The sequence below is a fragment of the Zootermopsis nevadensis genome, unplaced genomic scaffold (genome assembly GCF_977971745.1).
Source record: "Zootermopsis nevadensis isolate Lab colony 2312 unplaced genomic scaffold, Znev_1.0 Znev_ptg000019l, whole genome shotgun sequence".
Taxonomy (NCBI): domain Eukaryota; kingdom Metazoa; phylum Arthropoda; class Insecta; order Blattodea; family Termopsidae; genus Zootermopsis; species Zootermopsis nevadensis.
In genome coordinates this window covers 5,934,377-5,954,053 of record NW_028259151.1, presented here as the reverse complement: position 1 = coordinate 5,954,053, position 19,677 = coordinate 5,934,377, and the positions used below count along the sequence as shown (strand labels likewise).

General features: G+C 39.4%; 2 protein-coding genes across 2 annotated transcripts in view; both read right to left on the bottom strand.

The window, feature by feature from the left end:
• Positions 1 to 798: 798 nt before the first annotated feature.
• LOC110835649 (homeobox protein E60-like) lies at positions 799 to 5,900 on the bottom strand. Its single transcript, XM_087351586.1, has 2 exons — positions 5,786 to 5,900; positions 799 to 4,390 (listed from the first exon to the last, which is right to left on the bottom strand). Exons 1-2 carry the CDS (start codon positions 5,898 to 5,900, stop codon positions 4,044 to 4,046), a joined length of 462 nt encoding a protein of 153 aa, XP_087207712.1. The 3' UTR covers positions 799 to 4,043.
• Positions 4,256 to 19,677, bottom strand: part of LOC110840949 (uncharacterized) — a 157,013-nt gene continuing 141,591 nt past the window's right edge. Inside the window, exon 3 of the mRNA XM_087351540.1 lies at positions 4,256 to 4,390. The gene's annotated coding sequence lies outside the window, so the exon portion shown is untranslated. The remainder of the gene's footprint in view (positions 4,391 to 19,677) is intronic.

Sequence of the window (19,677 nt, the reverse complement as noted above, 5' to 3'; positions counted from 1 at the left end):
CGAATTGGTATTTCGTGTTCTTTTATTCCGAAACACAGGCTACACGCTACAGATGGTCAAGATTACCTACACTGCCACTATTAACAAAAGATTATATTTATTTTTCGTATACGTAAAATGTTGATTGCTCTAGATCGAAAATGTTTTACTAAAAAGCCATCTTCAGACACAAAACAAGTTCTCACAGTGGGAGGATCAATTCAAAGAGAAAGTTTGCTAAATGTTCAAGTACATCAAATTCAGTTTGCCTCCTGATTACCAAGTCACGGGATTAATAAAGTGCATGATGTTAGAAGTCTACCAGCAGAATACCAACTTTCCTACAGACACGCTAAACTACAATCGAGAGAAATGTAATTCGAATTAAAATTCGTTCTTGTAGTCAAAATTACAGAATGAAGGCATGAGCAACAAGGCAGCTGATGATTAATTGGTCAAGGAAGGAATACAACCTCACCCTACGTTAACGTCGGAGTTGGATATAGTTTCATTTATTCTTCAAAGTACATTAATTGATTGCTGCTGTCACAAATTCAAACAGCACTATCTGCACTGAAAAGATGTTATTAGTGTTTTTTCTCATGGTGTCTCACAATCAAACATCTACAGATCAGTGCATATGCGTATTCCGTATTCTCTATCTGCACGGCCTTGAATTTTTTGAAAATTTTCGATTTCATTTTACCACCAATCCACACTCTACTCGTGTAACGCAGTTCCCATTATATCTGTCAATAGTATTAGGCACTGCAAAATGTAGAAGGAAATAATTGGCACATGTTATATGATTCTGTTACGCATGTTGAACAATATTTTTAATTACTTCATATCGTATTTTGCTATACACATTTTGTGCATTCTGTACAGTTTTACATTACATGCGTTACATACAGTCATTTTACTAAACAACATACAGGTCTCGGCTATTCACTAGTTGACTAACACACAATCACTTTACTCTCACTATTATAAATTAAGAACTTCATTAACATATACACTCTCATTTTAAACACAAATAAATTATAGGTATCGAAGTCACAATCAAAATAACAATATTATAGCTTATGTTCAAGTACATACGTACATTCTAAATTGCTTCAATTGTCAGTATTATTTTGAATCTATTATCTTTAGACTGTCACAACTCACTCCCTTGTGCCTACGTTTCAAGGTGAAGATCCTAACCACGGTCCCTGATTATGACGCACGAACACACATTCTGTGGAGAGTGAGTATGTTTTGTTAACATAGTAATGTTAGTTTGAGCACCTTTGTTCTTGATATCAAATGCTTTTCACTCCACACAACATATTTACCTTAAACAAAGAAATCAATCATTCCATAACTTATTTCGATGACGTCGGTATGACACTTTCACTTATTAACTGACTATAATCTACTCCCAATTTTAACTTCGAATTTCTTACTGCAGAACGTAGATCGTTTAATTCAAAAGGAATTTTATTTTCTTCAATTTTTTTATATGTACATTCTATAAACCGAACATCCTCACATTCAGTATGTGTTCTCTATGAGAACTTCATAACTCTTGGCGTTACCTTCAGATATTTCACCGGTAAGATAAACTGAATAAGAATCAGTATTTGTTCGTTTGTTACTCAAAAAAACTTAAGATTTCTTTTATAAAATAACCTAATTTCTAACTGATTCTGCCGGCCTAAAGGACATCTCTTGGAACGATACCAGGATCTGAAAGGTTAGCTACAATTCTATTCAACAATATCACTGGTGCGCGGGTAAATGAGGTTTGAAATAATAAAAAGTACAAACGAAATATTTTGTGTTATCAGTAATTTAGTAAAACTTGTCAACTGAATTTTAATTTCATCCTTAAATTGTAAAATTATGGTTGTGTATGCCTACAATACAAAATAAATAACATTTATTTTTAGGATTTTCCTGAAATTGCTGTTATACCCTTTTGTCCCTCGAACCAGAGATAAATTTACCTAACTACACATTTTTAAATTCATGGAACAGCTTCATGACATCCCCGCCTGGTAAGAAGAGTAGTTAACTCGTGAATCTTTAAATCTTTTAATGACTGTTAACTGCGGTAAATAATTACGGTCACATCATCGTTAATAGGGCAAACGGTTAAATAAGTATCAGATTTCTACATTACAGTGTCATAAAAAAATATTTTAATAATCACATATTAATCTAGAAACCATTTGGAAGATTTTACTTGTACACCAAAACTTAGGAGTTGTGAGGATAACATTAAGATGGATTTCAGGGAACTAGACTGTGAGCAAAGATAGCTGTTTCCTGGGTCGTTGGTATACTTCTATCAGAATACACAGCGCAACAACCCAGAAGATAGCCATCTTCAGACTCACTCCCGTGAAAACCTCAAATCCTACATAGGCAGTGAGCATCGGAGGTGGATGGAACTGAACCAGGATCTTATCACATTAGTGATGTTGAATCTCCGGGTTGTGCCGCCAAAGTGTTAGTTACCTCTCCTGCATGAAGTTACACAGTTGCTTGTGGGAAGTACAGACTGTCCCATCCAAAACGGAACTCTAACCGTAAGAGTACTTGTAAGTTAAGTGATGTCATTAAAACAAGACGAGTCGTTTTTATATGTTTTTTTTGTAAGGAAAAACTTTACAGCAGATGCCGGAATACCCACATCTCCATCAGAGACTACCATCCAACCCTTTATACGTGTTTCGGGCAGTGTTCGAAACATTGTGTTCAATATCGTGTTTCACGAGCAGTAGCAAACGATTTTGATGCTAAACAGTAGTTAAGGATTTTCACTGATTCTGCTCGTGAATGCTCGCATATGTACAACTTTTGAGCAAATTGGATGATCAGCGGCCTAGCAAACAACGTGACAATGGTTTGAGTGATAACGGAGGAGGTTGATAAAATGCATTACACTGTTTCTGATATAATTTTTATATCGCAGTACATGATTATTTTGGGTTTCATTCTAAAGGGAGCACCCTGGGGTTCACATCACAGCGGCCGTCACTCGTTTTTGCCAACGTGAAAAATTCCCACGGCATTTTCGGGACAACTAGCCTCAGAATGGGACTAAACAGACGGTCAGCTTCTTGTCCGATTATGGTCCACTGACACATTTAAGAATATCAAAGCGTGGGCTACCTGTCACGTTCTACGCCTGGGAAAGGACCCGGGTACCAATTGGACAGGAGGTTGGATAGGCCCCAGAGCCGGTCTGGACGCAGACGCTAAGGAAGAAATCCACTGCCCCTGTCGGCGATCAAAACCCGGTCGGCCAATCCCTACTCAGTCACTATCCTGACGAGTTATCCCAGCTCACCTTCGTAAAGTACTAATCCTAGATTTTTCTAAAAGGACTGAAATGAACCACGCAAACCAAGAGTTCAGTTTAAGAACAAACAGAATACAAGCCCAGCTAGGTGACCAAAATCTGTGTGTCAGGAAGGAAGCTACTTTATTAAGTTGTCATGGCTCGCACTAGTCATTGGTTCTATTAGATAAGTTTAGAATTTTTGGCTGCAGTAATCATTATACTTTAATATGACATTTACAAGGACGAATTAAAATCTGTGTTAAAATAAATGTATGTGCAGTTCAGTGTTAATGATTTTCTTTTAAAATAAATATATTCCGAAGCAAGTGATAATTTTCTTGAAGGCAGTAACAGTCTTCTGTGGTATGTTTTATAGTCTCCTTGCGGAAGAATTCTACGTGGTAAAACAATGGTTTTGGAATATTTTAAAGCTGTTTCTTTAAATAACTTTACACAGAAATAGGAAACTTCATGTTCTGAAACTCGTCATTTGTTTAATTTTATTAAATCCGCTGAAATGTCTTTGTTTCTATCTGCGTCATCCTAATTCGTACATAAGGGCAGTCATTGATTTAATTCGAAGAACCTGGGTTTGTATTATGTGTCGCATTAGGCTAGTCAGCGATTGTTCCATTTCACAGTCACTTTAAATACTGTCTCACTTTCAAAATTACTATTAGCAGAATCACGATTAAGCTGAGTGTCTCGCAGTTTGGTGATGGATGTGAGGCTATTTGCCTGCGTTTGCCTCCGCAGCGGCAGCTTGTTCCTCCTCTTCTCTTGTCATCGGAATGGTGCTGTGGTTGTACAGCCCCTGGGCCATGAGCTGCAGCGCCAGCGGATTCTTCTGTCCGCTCGCCTTCTTGATCTTGGCGCGTTTGTTCTGGAACCAGATCTTGATCTGGGCCTCGTTCAGGCCCAGTTCTCGCGCCAGTTCTGTTCGGCGTCTCTCAGTCAGGTAACGATTCTCGGTGAACTCGTGTTTCAGGCGTGCCAACTGCTCGCCGCTAAACGCTGTTCGTGGTCTCTTCTCTTCCGGCTTCTTATCTTTCCTTTTAAGACGTCTCGAACGAGGACCTGGAACATAAAATAAAGAATTTTATAAAATACGTCCATCAGGGGCTCACATTAGTGATATGGGAAGTGACGATCCCGAGGTACCCAGTGTTTTGGGGTGTAGCTGGGTCACCCTGTTTCCGGGGAAGCAGTAATGTAATAGGCTATAAGCCTTATTTGTAATTTGAGGACATTTTATTATTGGAAAATATCATATCTGTGTGGAGGGAACTCTTCCGTTCTTGTGGTCATGACTTTTTGTCGTTACTGTATGTAATAGAAGAGAGTTTACCAAAAGGGAGAGGCAAACCATCCAGCCAGGTATTAAACAGATCTCTGGGGTTGCCGAATTGTCCGTTGTGTTCGCGTATCTCACCAAAGATTTGTTTGGGTCATCCCATCCCCTTAATTTCACGCTTCACGCTACAAACCCAAACAGGAGCATTTATGATTCCTTCACATCTGACGTCCTAGTCTGAGCTTTGGCTTCAGCGAGGACTTTCACAATAACTGGGTTATGTTTGACTTATATTACCGCCACCCACGCAGTCATATAGCATGTATGGTACGTGAAATGCGGCTTTATTTCTATGGTTTCCCTATTTTTATGGGAGCCACGTGTGATTCGAAAATTTGGCACTGCAGAATTTTACTTGGATGGGAATGAGTGCTACACAGACGGCTGCAACATACCTCGGAATATTTACGTAAAAATCTATTCGACCATAGTATATTATTAATATAAATTTAAAAAAAGTTATAAGCTGTTCTGATTTGTATACGAATATACAATATTTCCAACGAACCTGACGATGAAGTGCCGGGAGGCTGCACATATTTACACACACAGACCATGAACACTCTTCACCTAATATTATCAGTAAGGTTAAGATGGGCAGGGAATGTAGAAAGCATGGGGACGTTTGTTTGCAATAACTGAAGGGAAGAGACCAGATCTAGGTACACAGTAAAAGTAAGATAATACAAAGCCGTCCCGCTGCACGCCGTGTAGGCATTTCGGGGGAGAGGTATATAGTTTCTACTCATTGCTTCCTTCGGCCCTAGGAAGAGGTCAGTGGACCCCAGAGCCAGCCTTGAAGCAGAGGCCTCTGCCCCTCTCGGGTCCAATCCGTAGTACTGTTCTGTCTGCTCCGCTGTACGTGTAGAGAGGACGACAATATTAAAATGGATCTTAGGTAAATAGGGTTTGGGGGTGTGGTCTGAAGTCAACTGTGTAGAATTTGATGTTAACCCTAAAATTAACTTCTCAAAGGTAATACTTAGTGCATTTTAAAGTAAACGTTTAACTCAAAAACACCTTTTTCTATTGCTGCATCAAAATTTGAAAATTCAAACACAGCTACTGAGCTGCCTGATTTCAGTACGTGTTTGATATGAATAAACGTTTACGCGTACATCCTGACGTCTTCGAATTGAAGTCTGCAGAGCTACGTAACTCATCTCGTACACACAAAATTTCTTCTGCATTATGGAATTCTTCAGAGCGCACTACGTATCGAGATGAGGCCATTTAGGTTTTACTGCGCTCTAAATAAATAAGACCAAGGCATCAACAAAGGGTTCTTGAATAGCCTAGAGAATAAGTGGGCCATACAGACATCAATAGAGGGAGATGATACGTGACGTAGTTAAGCAATGAAGAGAATGTGTTTTCGAAGTCGATAAGGGAGTTACTATGTACCTGCAGTGTGATCACTGTATAATCATGCGGTTAAGCTGATTATATAGTGACCAGATGGAAAGCAAACTAAGTATCAGAGCTAATAGTACACTTCATAAATGAGAAATGCAGTAGAATATAAGGTAGCGTGAAGTCAGCTTGCTTCTGTATTGTAAGAGATTAACTACAGTCCAATTATTTACGACTATGGATAACGTTTACCATGGTTTGTGATAATGATTAATTCATTATACCAGAATTATGTTAAATATTATCGATTGTTTGAGGAATGTTTGATATAATTACCATTCCTGGCTCGATCTCTCCGTATAATGATTGGTGTAAACAAATCAAAGTAACTATTAGTTTAGTCTGATAAAGTTCCGTGTTCAATATTAACCTTCGCCAATAATTTTAAAACAAGAAAAATACCAGTATAATAAAAGAATGGATTGCAGACGCAAGACGTATCTAAAACATCGAGAAATGTCTAGCATAATTAATAGATTTATGACAGAAATTATGTCCTATAGAAAGATTTCTGTAAGATTTGAGGTTTTCACAGCGGTGAGTATGAAATTTTTTGTTTTAGTAATACAATAAAGAAGGCTACGGAGGCTAGACGTGAGGTATTGTGCACACACGAAAACAAGCCTTTGGGCTTCATAATGGAAAGCAGGAGTTTTCTTGATTGGCTTCTACGTAAGGATTCTTCTACAGAGCAGGCTTAGTTAGTTGTTGCCAGGTATCACAACTACAACACCGATTGAATGTAATTAAGAACATGGAATGAAAATTATAGGAGATTCTTATTTCTGCATTTACATGCGTTATCTTCCTCAGTCGTACTTATAAGGAGGGAAAGTTGTTCGTGAAGAAAGAACTAGTAAACAGAGCTTCATAGCTAATTTTATGAAACTGTGGATGTTTGCTTACTAGAGAAATATCGAAATTTTGTTACTTCGCAATTGGCTTTCAGCAGCAGAGGTTAGCGACTATTGTGAGTCTATTCTCTGGACAGGACACGCGAAACATAAAATCTTGCCAGAGACTGAAAGCAACGCCGAGCTCACTAAGCAGACGTATCACTGGTAACCAAGAATAACCAAGTTGCTTCAGATTCATTGCAACACACCTATTCGTAGCGGAGGACTTACGGCATCCAACTGGAGGACACTGGATGTTACTTGTCGTGAGGGTCTTAAGGGGGCGAATATGAAGACGATTGGCTTCTGAGACTTGAATGGTGTAGTCTGGTTAAAGTTTACCGACGTTTCATAGTGCTTTGCTGCCTCCATCATCAGCACAGAGAGTCAGTCATCGCCGTGATGATGAAATCGTTACTATAGTTGTGCCAGATTACGCGACGCAACGTCTCAGAAGACAGTCGACTTCAAACATTTATTTTGTGGGCTAATCTATAAGCCACTGTGGAGAAAGTGTTACTGCCAAAATTTATTTGTTTTTTTTTCTTTAATTTGTTGATAAGGCTTCGAAGTGAACGGAAGGTTGTTTGTTAAGTGCCCTGAATGATGAGCACTAGTTTTTGTCTACTTTAGACGACTGTCAACCAACCAATGTAATACATAAATTATATACACTTTATATATCAGCATGATGTCTCTCTCAACGATATCCCGTGCGACAAACAACCGAACAAAAGTTTATAGTATATTACATTTTTGGATACTTTGATATAGCCCATGTATTGATTTCTGTATTGCAATGTATTCTATTTATATCTTGCTAGCTAAAGAATGTAATAATTTGAATCAGTTTCAATTCTTGGACATTGGGCCTATTCGCAAAGGTCCTAAATGCATTTACAAACACTGACAGGGAGATAAACCGAAAATCATGATGATGATGATAATTTATTGGGTCATGTAGCATGCACATTCACTCCCATCTACTGCTGAGGTTAAGAATGCGTGCAGCTGTAACCCAATTTCCTCATACTTTGTCATGGCTTAGTTCTTAATTATAGCCACGGTGGTCTAGCGGTTAGAACGCTGGCCTTGTAATCCTAGGGTCTCGGGTTCGATTCCCGGCGGTGCCCGAATTTATAACTTGTGTTGGGCAAGGCCGTGGTCTAGGCAACACGGAGTTTTCCTCCGGGGGCTTCCCCGGTTTCTCCGTGGCATCCCAACAATTACTCCATTCACACACAGAAGAAGGCAATGGCAAAGCACTTCTGGATCATCTGCCAAGAACGTATATGAACAGGTCCCAGTCCGAGAAAAGGATGGAAGGATCCTGTTCATATGGACCTGTCGTCAGGCAGAACACTAAATAAATATAAATAAAATAGTTCTTAATTAGGCACGGGGACAATTTCACCTTTAATTCTATTCTTTGCATATGAGGACCATCTTGACAAAGCAAATGTTTAAGCTGGAGGGTTTATATTATATTCTGGAAATGACACGACCGATATTCAAGCGAGAACGTAGCTGCAGTACGCAAGGGTTGTGTTTAAAAATATATTACGTTTTAGATCACAAGTAGCCAGGTTACAAATTCTTTTTCATATGCAATATGTTATATAATCTCTGGCAAAAGAAGGAAAAAAGAAACAAATAAATAAATATACAAACACATTCACTCATCTCAGTGGACTAATAGTTCTCCTTTCATTGAAGAAAATAATAAGACGAGAATAAAGAGAGAAAAGAAAGCGAAAATAATAATGCCTATGCGATTGTTGCACTGAACTGTGTCCACCCCCCCCTTTTGACGAACCTCCTCACTTTACCCCATAATTACATTGTCCAGGTGGTCTGGTTCCCAGGTCTATCACAACAAAAGAGGAACTAGGGTGGAGATGACATGGTCCGCCATGTTGCAGGAGCATCATCATAATTCTCTTCCATCCTCCTGGTTGATGACATTTGTCATGATGTCAAGATAAAAGTGATCCATCTCTCTAGTTACTGAAGTATCCACTTTCTGTGAGATCTATTCCACGTGTCCAGTCACGTTGTGATATCAGTTGTAATTTCAAATTTAGATTGTAGTTTTTACAAAAGCTACGGACTAGGATTACTGTCATTGGTAACGCAGCGTTCACGACGACGTCAGTGAGGGGTCATTTTCATACAGCAGTGTTCTTGAGGCAAACAGTCGCTCAGTTACTCGAGATATTTTCCGCCTCACGTGGGAACTGGAGGCCAATCATCGTGGTCGCAAGAGGTCCCCATTAGTCATTATCCTGAAACAGCTGAATCTTACCCATATCCTACAACCCTGTTTCTTTAAGATTTATTTTAATAACATCCTTCCATCTGTGAGGTGACTTTTGAACGAATCAGAAAGGGAAAAGCTCAGCGAATTTAAATAATTTTGGGTCTATCATATATAATTTGTTTAAAATCGGTACCGTAATTTGGGTTCTGTTATCAATGAACGGACGGGCGGACGGATAGGTGCCCTTCTAATTTTTACGCAGCTCAAGACTACGTAACTGATAAGATTTGTATATCACTATATAATTTTTTTAATATAACTTTGCTAGTCCTCTATAACTCGTACTGAATCTATTACAGACCTTGATTCTTCAATTTTCTTTGAAACGAAACGAGCGTAAAAGTGCCGCATATATTACACGTTTTGTGCAGAGGGTGAGAGAGAACCATGAAATCGCACGGACATATAAGACAAATAAATTTACACATCACAAATTCCAAACAGACCACAATCACTTCTATTATTTCAGATTACAGTAAGCACGCCTGTTCACTTCGGAAACCTTTCACTGCTAATATTCAATTCTCAGTTTACATTACAACCCTTTAAAAAATTTCAACAAAATTTATGCTACCGATCCATTGTCTCATATAATTTTACTGTAGCTGCTAAAGGGGAGTTGAATTAACATTATAATCAGTTGATTCTATAATGACATATCTGAGGTTACACAAAAAGATGAAATGGATTATAGATGGAAGAATTAGATACGCGTCAGTGAATGGAACCACTTTACAGAAACCTGGTGTCTCGTGACAAGATTAATAAATTAGTTTATTTAAGTCGCGTTTTGTATCTTTGTTGCACGCGAAGTTGCTTCCCCGTCAAGGGTTTCTTCGTCATTATCCCCCCACCACTCCAAGTTGTCATCATGGACTTAGCAACAGTTGTCAGGTTGCTAGGGACGACGTCGGATTCCAGACCTTTATTTTCCACACAACTCTGGACATGCGAGAAAGCAATGAAAAAAATCTACCTTTTTCTATCGGAATATGCAAAAAATTGGTACGTAAAATATAGAATCCGTCCACGACAGGCCTGGGTACAACGATCCTTTTGTGACCAATGCAAATATAATTTTAAACCTGTCTATTAGAGTTCCTTTCTTTAATACAGACACAATCGACATTTCCTGATCCAATAAAACACAGTAACCTTAAACTGCATACAGCCTTAGTTCACATATACACTGGAGGATGGGTTTTCGATGTCATCCACTCTGAGGTCTTACGATTTCTTACTGAAAGCAACAGCGAACCCACGAAGCACAGCCCTGTAGACCTTAGTAGTAATTCAGCTGATCACAGAATTTTCTGCCTCCTGTGGAACTCGTAGGTTCATTATCGTGTCCACAATCGCACTTCAATAGCCCACAAGCTTATTCTAAGTCAGATTAATTCATTAAACAACCACGTACCATATATTATTAGCCAGGATAGCTCAGTCAGTATAGTGACTAGCTACAGGCTGGATGACCGGGGTTCGATCCCCGACGGGGGCAGAGGATTTTTCCTCTAGCCTCTGCGTCCAGACCGGCTCTGGGGCCCACCCAGCCTCCTCTACAATGGGTACCGGGGTCCTTTCCCGGGGGTAAAGCCGGCCGGGGCGTGATGCTGACCACTCACCCCCATCTAGTGCCGGGGTCAAGGAAGAGAGGAGCTATACCTCCACTCACCCCAAACGCCTACATGGCGTATAGTGGGACAAACTTTACTTTACTTTTACCATATATTATTATGGTTCAATGTAATACTTTCTTACCACGAGGAACTTAGCGAAATACAAGATCTGGCTACAAATGTTGTGTATGATAAGACCTTGGAAGTGATAAATCACAGATAAAGATCCCAGTGTGGACATTTATAAAAACTTCACGCATGTAAACATAATGCGGACAAATATCTTAACGAACAGCATATTATTACATCAAATGTGCTGTTAAGCCTGTTATTAAAATATCATGGAACATCTACATGTGAAAGAGTTTTTGGCTTTGCTGACCCAATGACCGTTCCCATCACCCAGAACCACTTCAGAAAACAGCCACCAGTGGCGCGAGTTCTCTGTCTCCCAGCCAAGAGGTCCATGAAACACAACTTCATGGACGTTTCGCAAGTGATGCTAATTTGTGATTTAATTTTACGCAAGAGGTGTAAACGAGCTTAATTGTGCTCAACCTGTTGAGACACACAACACGTTTAAAGCAAGTGGTCGCACTACTGAATACGAACGCACTCAGCTGAAACCGTGTGATGAATGACAACATCGACCTTGTATTTTAGAGTAATTATCTAACAGCCGATAATATTTTAATAGTTCTATACCACTTCAGTTGCAATTTATTATAGATTTCACGCAATTTTACGTGTGAACATTATTGACAAACACCCGTGTTTGTTGGACCAATGTAAACGTCATACAAGGAACAATGATTCTGACCCCGAGAGGCCAAAGGGCGTTTGATATATTGTTGACACGAAGTGATATACGAGGTGCGATCGGAAAGTTTCAAGACTGCGCCTATAAAAACCCGTACACTGATCTCAGGTATTAAATTCATCCATCACCCTCGAAGTAGTTCCCCTGGGAGTGAACACAACGATCCCAGCGCCGCTGCCAAGCCTGGAAGCATTCCTGGAAATCTTTCTTTGTCAGCCTGTCAAGCACCATCTGCGATTCTGCCTGAATCTCTTCTATCGTCTCAAATCTCCTTCCCTCTAGCTGAATTTTCATCTTTGGGAAGAGGAAGAAGTCACACGGCGAATAAGGATGGTGCGGGATGACGGCCATGGTGTTTGAGGCCAAAAACTGGCGAACTTTGAGGGCGGTGTGCGCTGGCGCGTTGTCATGATGCGTCGCATGTGGAGTTCTTCCTTTAGAATCAGTTGACAGGTCCCATAGCCTATCCCAACAATGTCGCACAAGTCGTTGATGGTACGACGTCGATCTTCGTGAATGGCCTGCCGAATCTTCGTAACATTTTCGGCCGTTGTGCTCGAAGATGGTCGTCCAGAACGCTCGTCATCATCGACAGAGGTTCGGCCATTTTTAAAACGTGAATGCCACACAAAAGTTTGTGCACGACCCATTGCGGACTCCCCAAATGCTTGCTTTAGCATTTCATAGGTTTCCGTAGCCGTTTTGGCGAGTCTTTGGCAAAATTTGATGCAAACGCCATTCCGAAATCGCAGGAGGGTCGGTGTAATGCACTACCAAAACGCCCGTAACTAAGAAAGAAATGCTAATTCGATGATGCCGGCTGGCACACTGATTCACTATGAATATAGGCCGCACCCCCTAGCGGCAGAAGCTCGTACTACATCCGGTTCGCCCTCTATTGACACAGTCTTGAAACTTTCCGATCGCACCTCGTATAAGTTTATTCTTGTCTTCCCTTCAGATTTCCCTACTGAAATTGTGTACGTATTTCGTATTTCTCTCATGTTCCAACCATTTAATCCTTCTTTGTTTCATTACTCTAATAATAGTGAAGTGTACAAATTGCGAAGTTTCTCATTATGTAATTTTTCCATTATCCTCGCACTTTCTTCATCTTATTATCTTATATTATCCACAGTATCCTTTAAAACGACACAACTTTTATTTTAATAAAACGTACTGAGTGTGTTTAATAAGGCCCGAAGATTTATTTTAATTACAATGAAACCTATGTTTCTTGTGTACGGAATCTGGCAAGCTGCAGCCTATGACGGCATACTCTATATATCATTACAGAATCTGCATATCTTTTAACTAAGAAAAGGCACGTAGGCTGTATTCGAACCAGAGATCAAAAGGAACGGGGGTTTTCGTAATACATTTCCAAGACATCAAAGGTCTCCAGTAAAATCAAACGAAAATATTGTATAATATAATGTTTCACAGCTGTGCAACAACAAAGTATATTTTTGGAAATTGTAATTACAAAATAATTTGAAATGCAGTTATTTTATTTTCAGAGGGTGTCCATTATTATAAATTATTTAAAATGATAAATAATGACACGAAACCTTCTATGATGGACTGCTCTTGGCATACGTACAGTTGGTTATGTTAGGTCAAGGAACTTTCAGATGGGAACCCTTGGTGGCCCGACATATGAAACCTGACGTCAGCAAGCCTAATTATGATTGATAAAGTGTACGTTGGCGCGGTTACATTCCACTGACTTGAAGAACTGAGACCGCCTTTACTACACACAGACCATTGGAAAACACTGGCCCCTCTTTCATAATGGGATTTACATTACGACTGAGGTTGGTATGATTATATCCCGAACAAGGCGATGGTTACGTGGCGAGAAATGGAACTAATCATTCAACAGAGCGTGTTGCTATGCGACCACAACATTCTGTTATTAACAGCGCCCTCACTGGTTGCATAACCACTGGCCTGTTTAGGAATATACGTTCTAACGTTATCTTTCATGCGTCCACGTGAAACGTAGGTCAGCGCTATCTAAGCAAACAAAATAGGTCTAAACCGGCATTAGAACTCAGAGTAATTGTTTAAATTACAAAAAAACTGAAGGTGAATTTACAAAAACAATTGTTTGAAGTATCCCGTATTGTATTGTATTTTATTGTATTTCATTCTAAACTGTTCTATTATATTCTGTTCCACTGTATTATACCTTATATGAATGTTAACATAAAATTTTGTGTTCTAACTGAAAAGACTTTAATTTTGGTCTTCTGAGTTTTGGCGTCAAATATTGTTGTAAATGGTTACAACTTTTCAAAATTGAAACGGAGACGGTAGTTCCCTCCGAAATGATGGCAATCATTTACCAATAAATACGCTTCCAAAATCCAGATCACACTAAATATTTCGTTAAGAATATTTCGGTGGAGCATATGTCTTCTGGGGAAGATCATAGCTGCTCATCTATGAAGTAAATTGCCTACTTAACTTACATCGTCGGGGCAATCTCACCCCTGAAACGACGATAAATTCCCACTAGACTACATGGTACAACAACCCAGAAGACAGCTATCTTATTACACTACAGTTCGATTGTGTGTTTCTTCATATTTGGTATAAATGAAAGACAAATTTGCTCTTACTGAAACAATATATATATCGTTAAAAATATCGTTCTATCTACCGTTTATAGTTAGGTATTTAATACCTTGCCTCACTCCCAACACCGCCTCCTTTCAAATCCTTACATTCTTATCATTCGCGAGCACCTTCTAGACAAATCTATGTTATATAGTAATGTAGTTGAAACAGCACTGTAAAAGAACATAAGAACCTATCAAATCCTCCCACCCAGTACTTCAAGTGTTTATTATCTAAACTCTGGTTATCATTAGGTGTGTGTTCCTGCAATGCGTTAGTAGAGGGAGGGACACACTGAGATTTCTGGGAAGTCAAGCGAAGTGGTAAGAGCACAGAACGCATGTTTCAAGCTTGGAACGTATTTGAAATGTAGTCTAGAAATTTTTGTGTCCACAAATATTCTTCTGTAAGAACGCTAGAATTCAGTGTAAGACAATACAACCTTGAGAGATACTTGACTTAATAAAGAAATTTAAGTTAGGTGAATCTTTTTTGATGTGCGATACAGGTTTTATCATTTATCCTACCTTCATTCCGAATATATAAAATCTCGCTTGGATTTGCCTCACTTCGTGTTCTCAAGCTCGCAATTCCTTATCAGACAGCAACCACTTCTACAAGCTGGAATGGGGAAGGACTGATTGATTTCTTATTAACATTAAATCGCATTTTATAAGAAAGTGAAAACAGACAATCGCTTACGACTTGTTTGTACGTCGGTCAACTATTCGGCGGGCCTCGTCTGCGACTTTATAAATGAGTTACAATAAAATTCGAAACAGATATATTTGTTTCTAACATTAACATTCTGACAAAAAACCACCACTAGATTTGCAACTAAACGAAAACACTATTAATATTATTCAGAAAGTAATTAAAAATGCGCCAAACTCATCACTGTCGAACGATTAAATGATTAACTAGTTTATAGAAATAACTGATAGAAATATAATTTTAATGGAATTATGACTTCATTATTAATTATATTAGTAATAAATATAATTTCGAATCTGAATGTAGAAAAAGCTTCGTTCTTTTCAATTAAGCATTTGTAAACTTTTCAGAGGTCCTTGCTGCCTGCATCATCAGGTCGATGACTCATTGCCTTGATGATAGAGGAATAGAACTCTGAAACGTTTGTAAACTTCTACACAGACTACACAATTTTACAACCTAGAAGACAGCAGTCTTCGAACTCACCGTCGTGAAAACCTCAAATCTAACTCTGTATTAAAGTTTAAAACATTGTAAGAAGATATTTACTGAGAATAAATTTTGCTACAAATTTAAAATTATTTCCTTAGTGTAAAATGTTATTGGAATTGTGAAGAGATCGTTTATAAACCGTGCAAAATATCGCGTAATCAAATCGAGGAGGGTCATTTGACATGAAATTTAATTCTTCGCCCAGATGGAAGCATGCACGTCCATACTGTATGAGAAAGAATGTTAAAGAGAAATTTGGACGGATAAGTGAAAGTACGAGGATAATGGAGAAATATATATCATAAGGTGTTTCATAAATTGTGTTGTAGTTAGTAACTAGCCTATTCTTAGAGTTCTCGAATAAAGGAGGATGAAATGTGTTAGACATCCAAATAACATAGATGAGAAATGCATACCGTTACCAAATTTGTTGTTGGACAAACTTATGGGAAGAGACCGTTTGTAGAACCCACATGCGTAGTAAGAGGATATTACTAAAATGGAATTTGACTAAAAAGAAGTGACAACGCGAACAGGATTCAGCTATGGAACACGGAAATACATTTTCGTTTACAATGAAATGCTGGTTGATCTGCTAAGCTACTAACAGCTTCTCAAGGACTCTGCTGTACGGAATTATTTGAAATCTCTCATTTAATATTCATAACAATGGTTGGAACACCTGGGGAAGGTTATTATTCTGGCACATACGACAGCGGATTTAACAGGACGTCCGTGTGAAAGACACGTGGAACTACAGTCCTGTGTAGTATGCATGAAGGTTCAATCTATTATGCGTTTCTATGCGTGAAAATGTATTTAAATACAGCGGAAGTGTGTTGAGGAAACAGACCATCAGCGAAGTTCAGTGGAGTTATGGAGCCGCCGGTCAATCCCGGCGGCGGCGCGCGAGTGCACTCTTGGGTCGGATCATATCTCGAGCGACGCGGGTGGTCCGCCTCGTTGCTACATTCAGCGCGGTCCGTAGTGCTGTAGCATAGGAACACTTCACTGCTGAAACCCATAACGCAGAAGGCGCACGAACTACGGAACACCAAAAATAGACGAACACTTTATGAAATGTGTATCATTCGAATGAGATGCAGAACAGAAGGCACTTTCTTCAATGTTTGGTTCAGAAGCTTCAAGTTTATTACGATAAGATCAGTTAGAGTGATGAGATGGGCTGGGCATGTAGCGCGCATGGATGGGACAAGATGTGTGCACCGGGTATTGGTTGGGAAGCCTGAGGAGAAGAGACCGCTGGGGAGACCTAGACGTAGATGGGAGGATAATATCAAGTGGGATCTATGGGAGATAGGAGTTGAAGGAGACTGGATTTCGTTGGCCCAGGACAGGGTCCAGTGGAGGGCTTTGGTTAATTCGGTGATGAACCTTCGGGTTCGGTAAGCCATCTGGTTGGTTGGGTCCACTATTTGGGAAGCCTGAAGGGAAGAGACCGCTGGGGAGACCTAGACGTAGATGGGAGGATAATCTCAGGCGGGATCTATGGGAGATAGGAGTTGAAGGAGACTGGATTTTGTTGGCCCAGGACAGGGTCCGGTGGAGGGCTTTGGTTGATTCGGTGATGAACCTTCGGGTTCGGTAAGCCATCTGGTTGGTTGGGTCCACTATTTGGGAAGCCTGAAGGGAAGAGACCGCTGGGGAGACCTAGACGTAGATGGGAGGATAATCTCAGACTGGATCTATGGGAGATAGGAGTTGAAGGAGATTGGATTTTGTTGGCCCAGGACAGGGTCCGGTAGAGGGCTTTAGTTAATTCGGCGATGAACCTTCGGGTTCCTTAAGCCATCTAGTTAGTTAGTTAGTGATCAGCTGCATTTGTTATAAAGCAACAGTACGTGTCAGGTTAAACGAATTGAATTCTCCGATGAAGATTTCACGTGATTCAGAAAAATTAAAGATTTTTAAGAAAGTAGAAAGTGTATTGAATTTCCGGTAACTATTTAGGCTCATGGACAAACACCTACTAACGTGTCGCAGTTGTGGAAGACGTGGCGGTAGACGGACGGGTCATAACAATTTATTTTAAGGACACAGAGCAGGGATTTGTAGACTGGATTCACCAGCCTCCGGATGTAGACATTTTGCGGGGCTCTTTCGAACATGGATGTGATTCTTCAGCTGAGAAGTGATTATTCCTGACTGGCCGAGCTACTGTCAGCTTCTCAATAAAGACCATGGTTCATGCAGAATTATAAACATGCTTCTTGGAGTTAGTTAATCTATTACAAACATTGTATTTAATTGGATTTACGGACCTAAATATAATAGTAAAATCAAGTCACAAAGAATACCAAACTGTCTCTGGCTTAAAATACGCCGGCTAAAATATTTAATTATAAAACACATTTAGTGTTAAGTGTTGCTTTTTTTCTCTATCGTTGTGAATGTTGGCCTCTCACGTTAATGGAAGAAACAGCAAACGAGGGGCTTCATTATCCCTTCTCTTGGTTTAATACTATTATGGTCATTAAATCAAGTAGAGTGAGATGGGCATGACATGTAGCAAGAACAGGAGGGTTGAGAAATAAATGCATATTAGTAGAAAGAAATGAGATAACTCGAAAGCTCTTGGATATTTCCAACACTCGCTATAATATTAAAGGAGATCATACAGGATTGGGGTGTGAGGGTGTGGACTGGATTAATCTGGCTCTGGAAAGGAATTAGTGACAGGCTGATGTGAACATGTTATGAACCTTTAGGTTTAATTAGATGTGGGCAATTTTTTAACCAGATAAGTGAATATTAGCAACTGAAGAAGTACTTTACGTGTAACTAACATGTGCATCATTTTATCCCTGCAACTGAACGCAGAAACCGTTGTGTCTGTGTCTTTCAGCATTTTTATACGTACGCAGGCTATTCAGAAAATTCAGGAAGCAGACATTCCAATTCCTCATATGTAAATGATTCAACGCGGTTGTTTGTGGATATTGGAAACGTGTTATTTCTCGAGTTCTGTAAAATTCATAGGCATTTATTCTGGAAATATCTTCTCTATATATTCCAATGCGATGATTTACATGACTTTGTTCGTTCACCTGCTAAAAAGTTTCCATTTCGCCTATATCCGGTCTCTGATTGTGATTCACCATCTCAATTAACGTAATACAGAATGTATTATGACGTACGGTCACAGTATGGCTGCTGTTGACAACTTAATGATTTTCTGTAGCAGTAAAATTAACGAAGAGTTTGTAAAGTCAAAACATAAGAAACATGGATCAGATATAATATGAATCCAATATAACAAGATGTTTGCCCTTCGAGTTGTGTCGCCGTGTAGTCTAATAGAATTTTATTTCCGTTTCATATGTGCTTGCTGCAATCATATCTGAAACGTCGGTGAAATTCTATCAGACTACATGACACTACAACCCAGAAGAGAGCCATATCCAGACTCACCGCCGAGAAACTGAAATTTTACTCGATAAAACCATTTTCGACACGGGATGAGTAATTTTACTGATTGCGATCGTCGTATTTCATTTGATATTTCATATTTCCTTGTGCATATTTTACAAGAGCCTAGCATTTGACCTCATTCATCCAGTGAACGTCCTCACATCCCATCGCTTTAAAACTAATTTTGATTACAGGTGGTCCCTGTGCTTCCGAATTTCTTGATAAATCTTTGTATGTATAGCTTATATTTTTCAAGTGTGCTACATGTCTTCTACGTGCTATTATTATTATTAATTTTCGTATGTAATAAATCTAACGTTGTGCCAAATGTCTATTCACGCTGAAGATTGCTGTCATACATGAACTCTAAAACGTCGGTGGAAATCTACCAGACTACAGGGCTCAACAACCCAGAAGACAGCAATCTTCAGCGTGAATAGAAGTGAAAACCTCAAATTTTATTGACGATGTCTGCATCTTCTGCACTGAAGAATTCTGCACTGTATCGGGATTAACGTATGAGAAGTGTTCTTAATGACTGTGGAAAGAGGCGCTGTGAGTTGGTGACGCTTACAAGAAAAGGAATTTGTCTGTCCCGTGTACATTACTGCTCGCCCTCTCATTGGACTATTTCTCAACAATAGTGACAACTACACGGCTGTTCTCACACTTGCTTCTA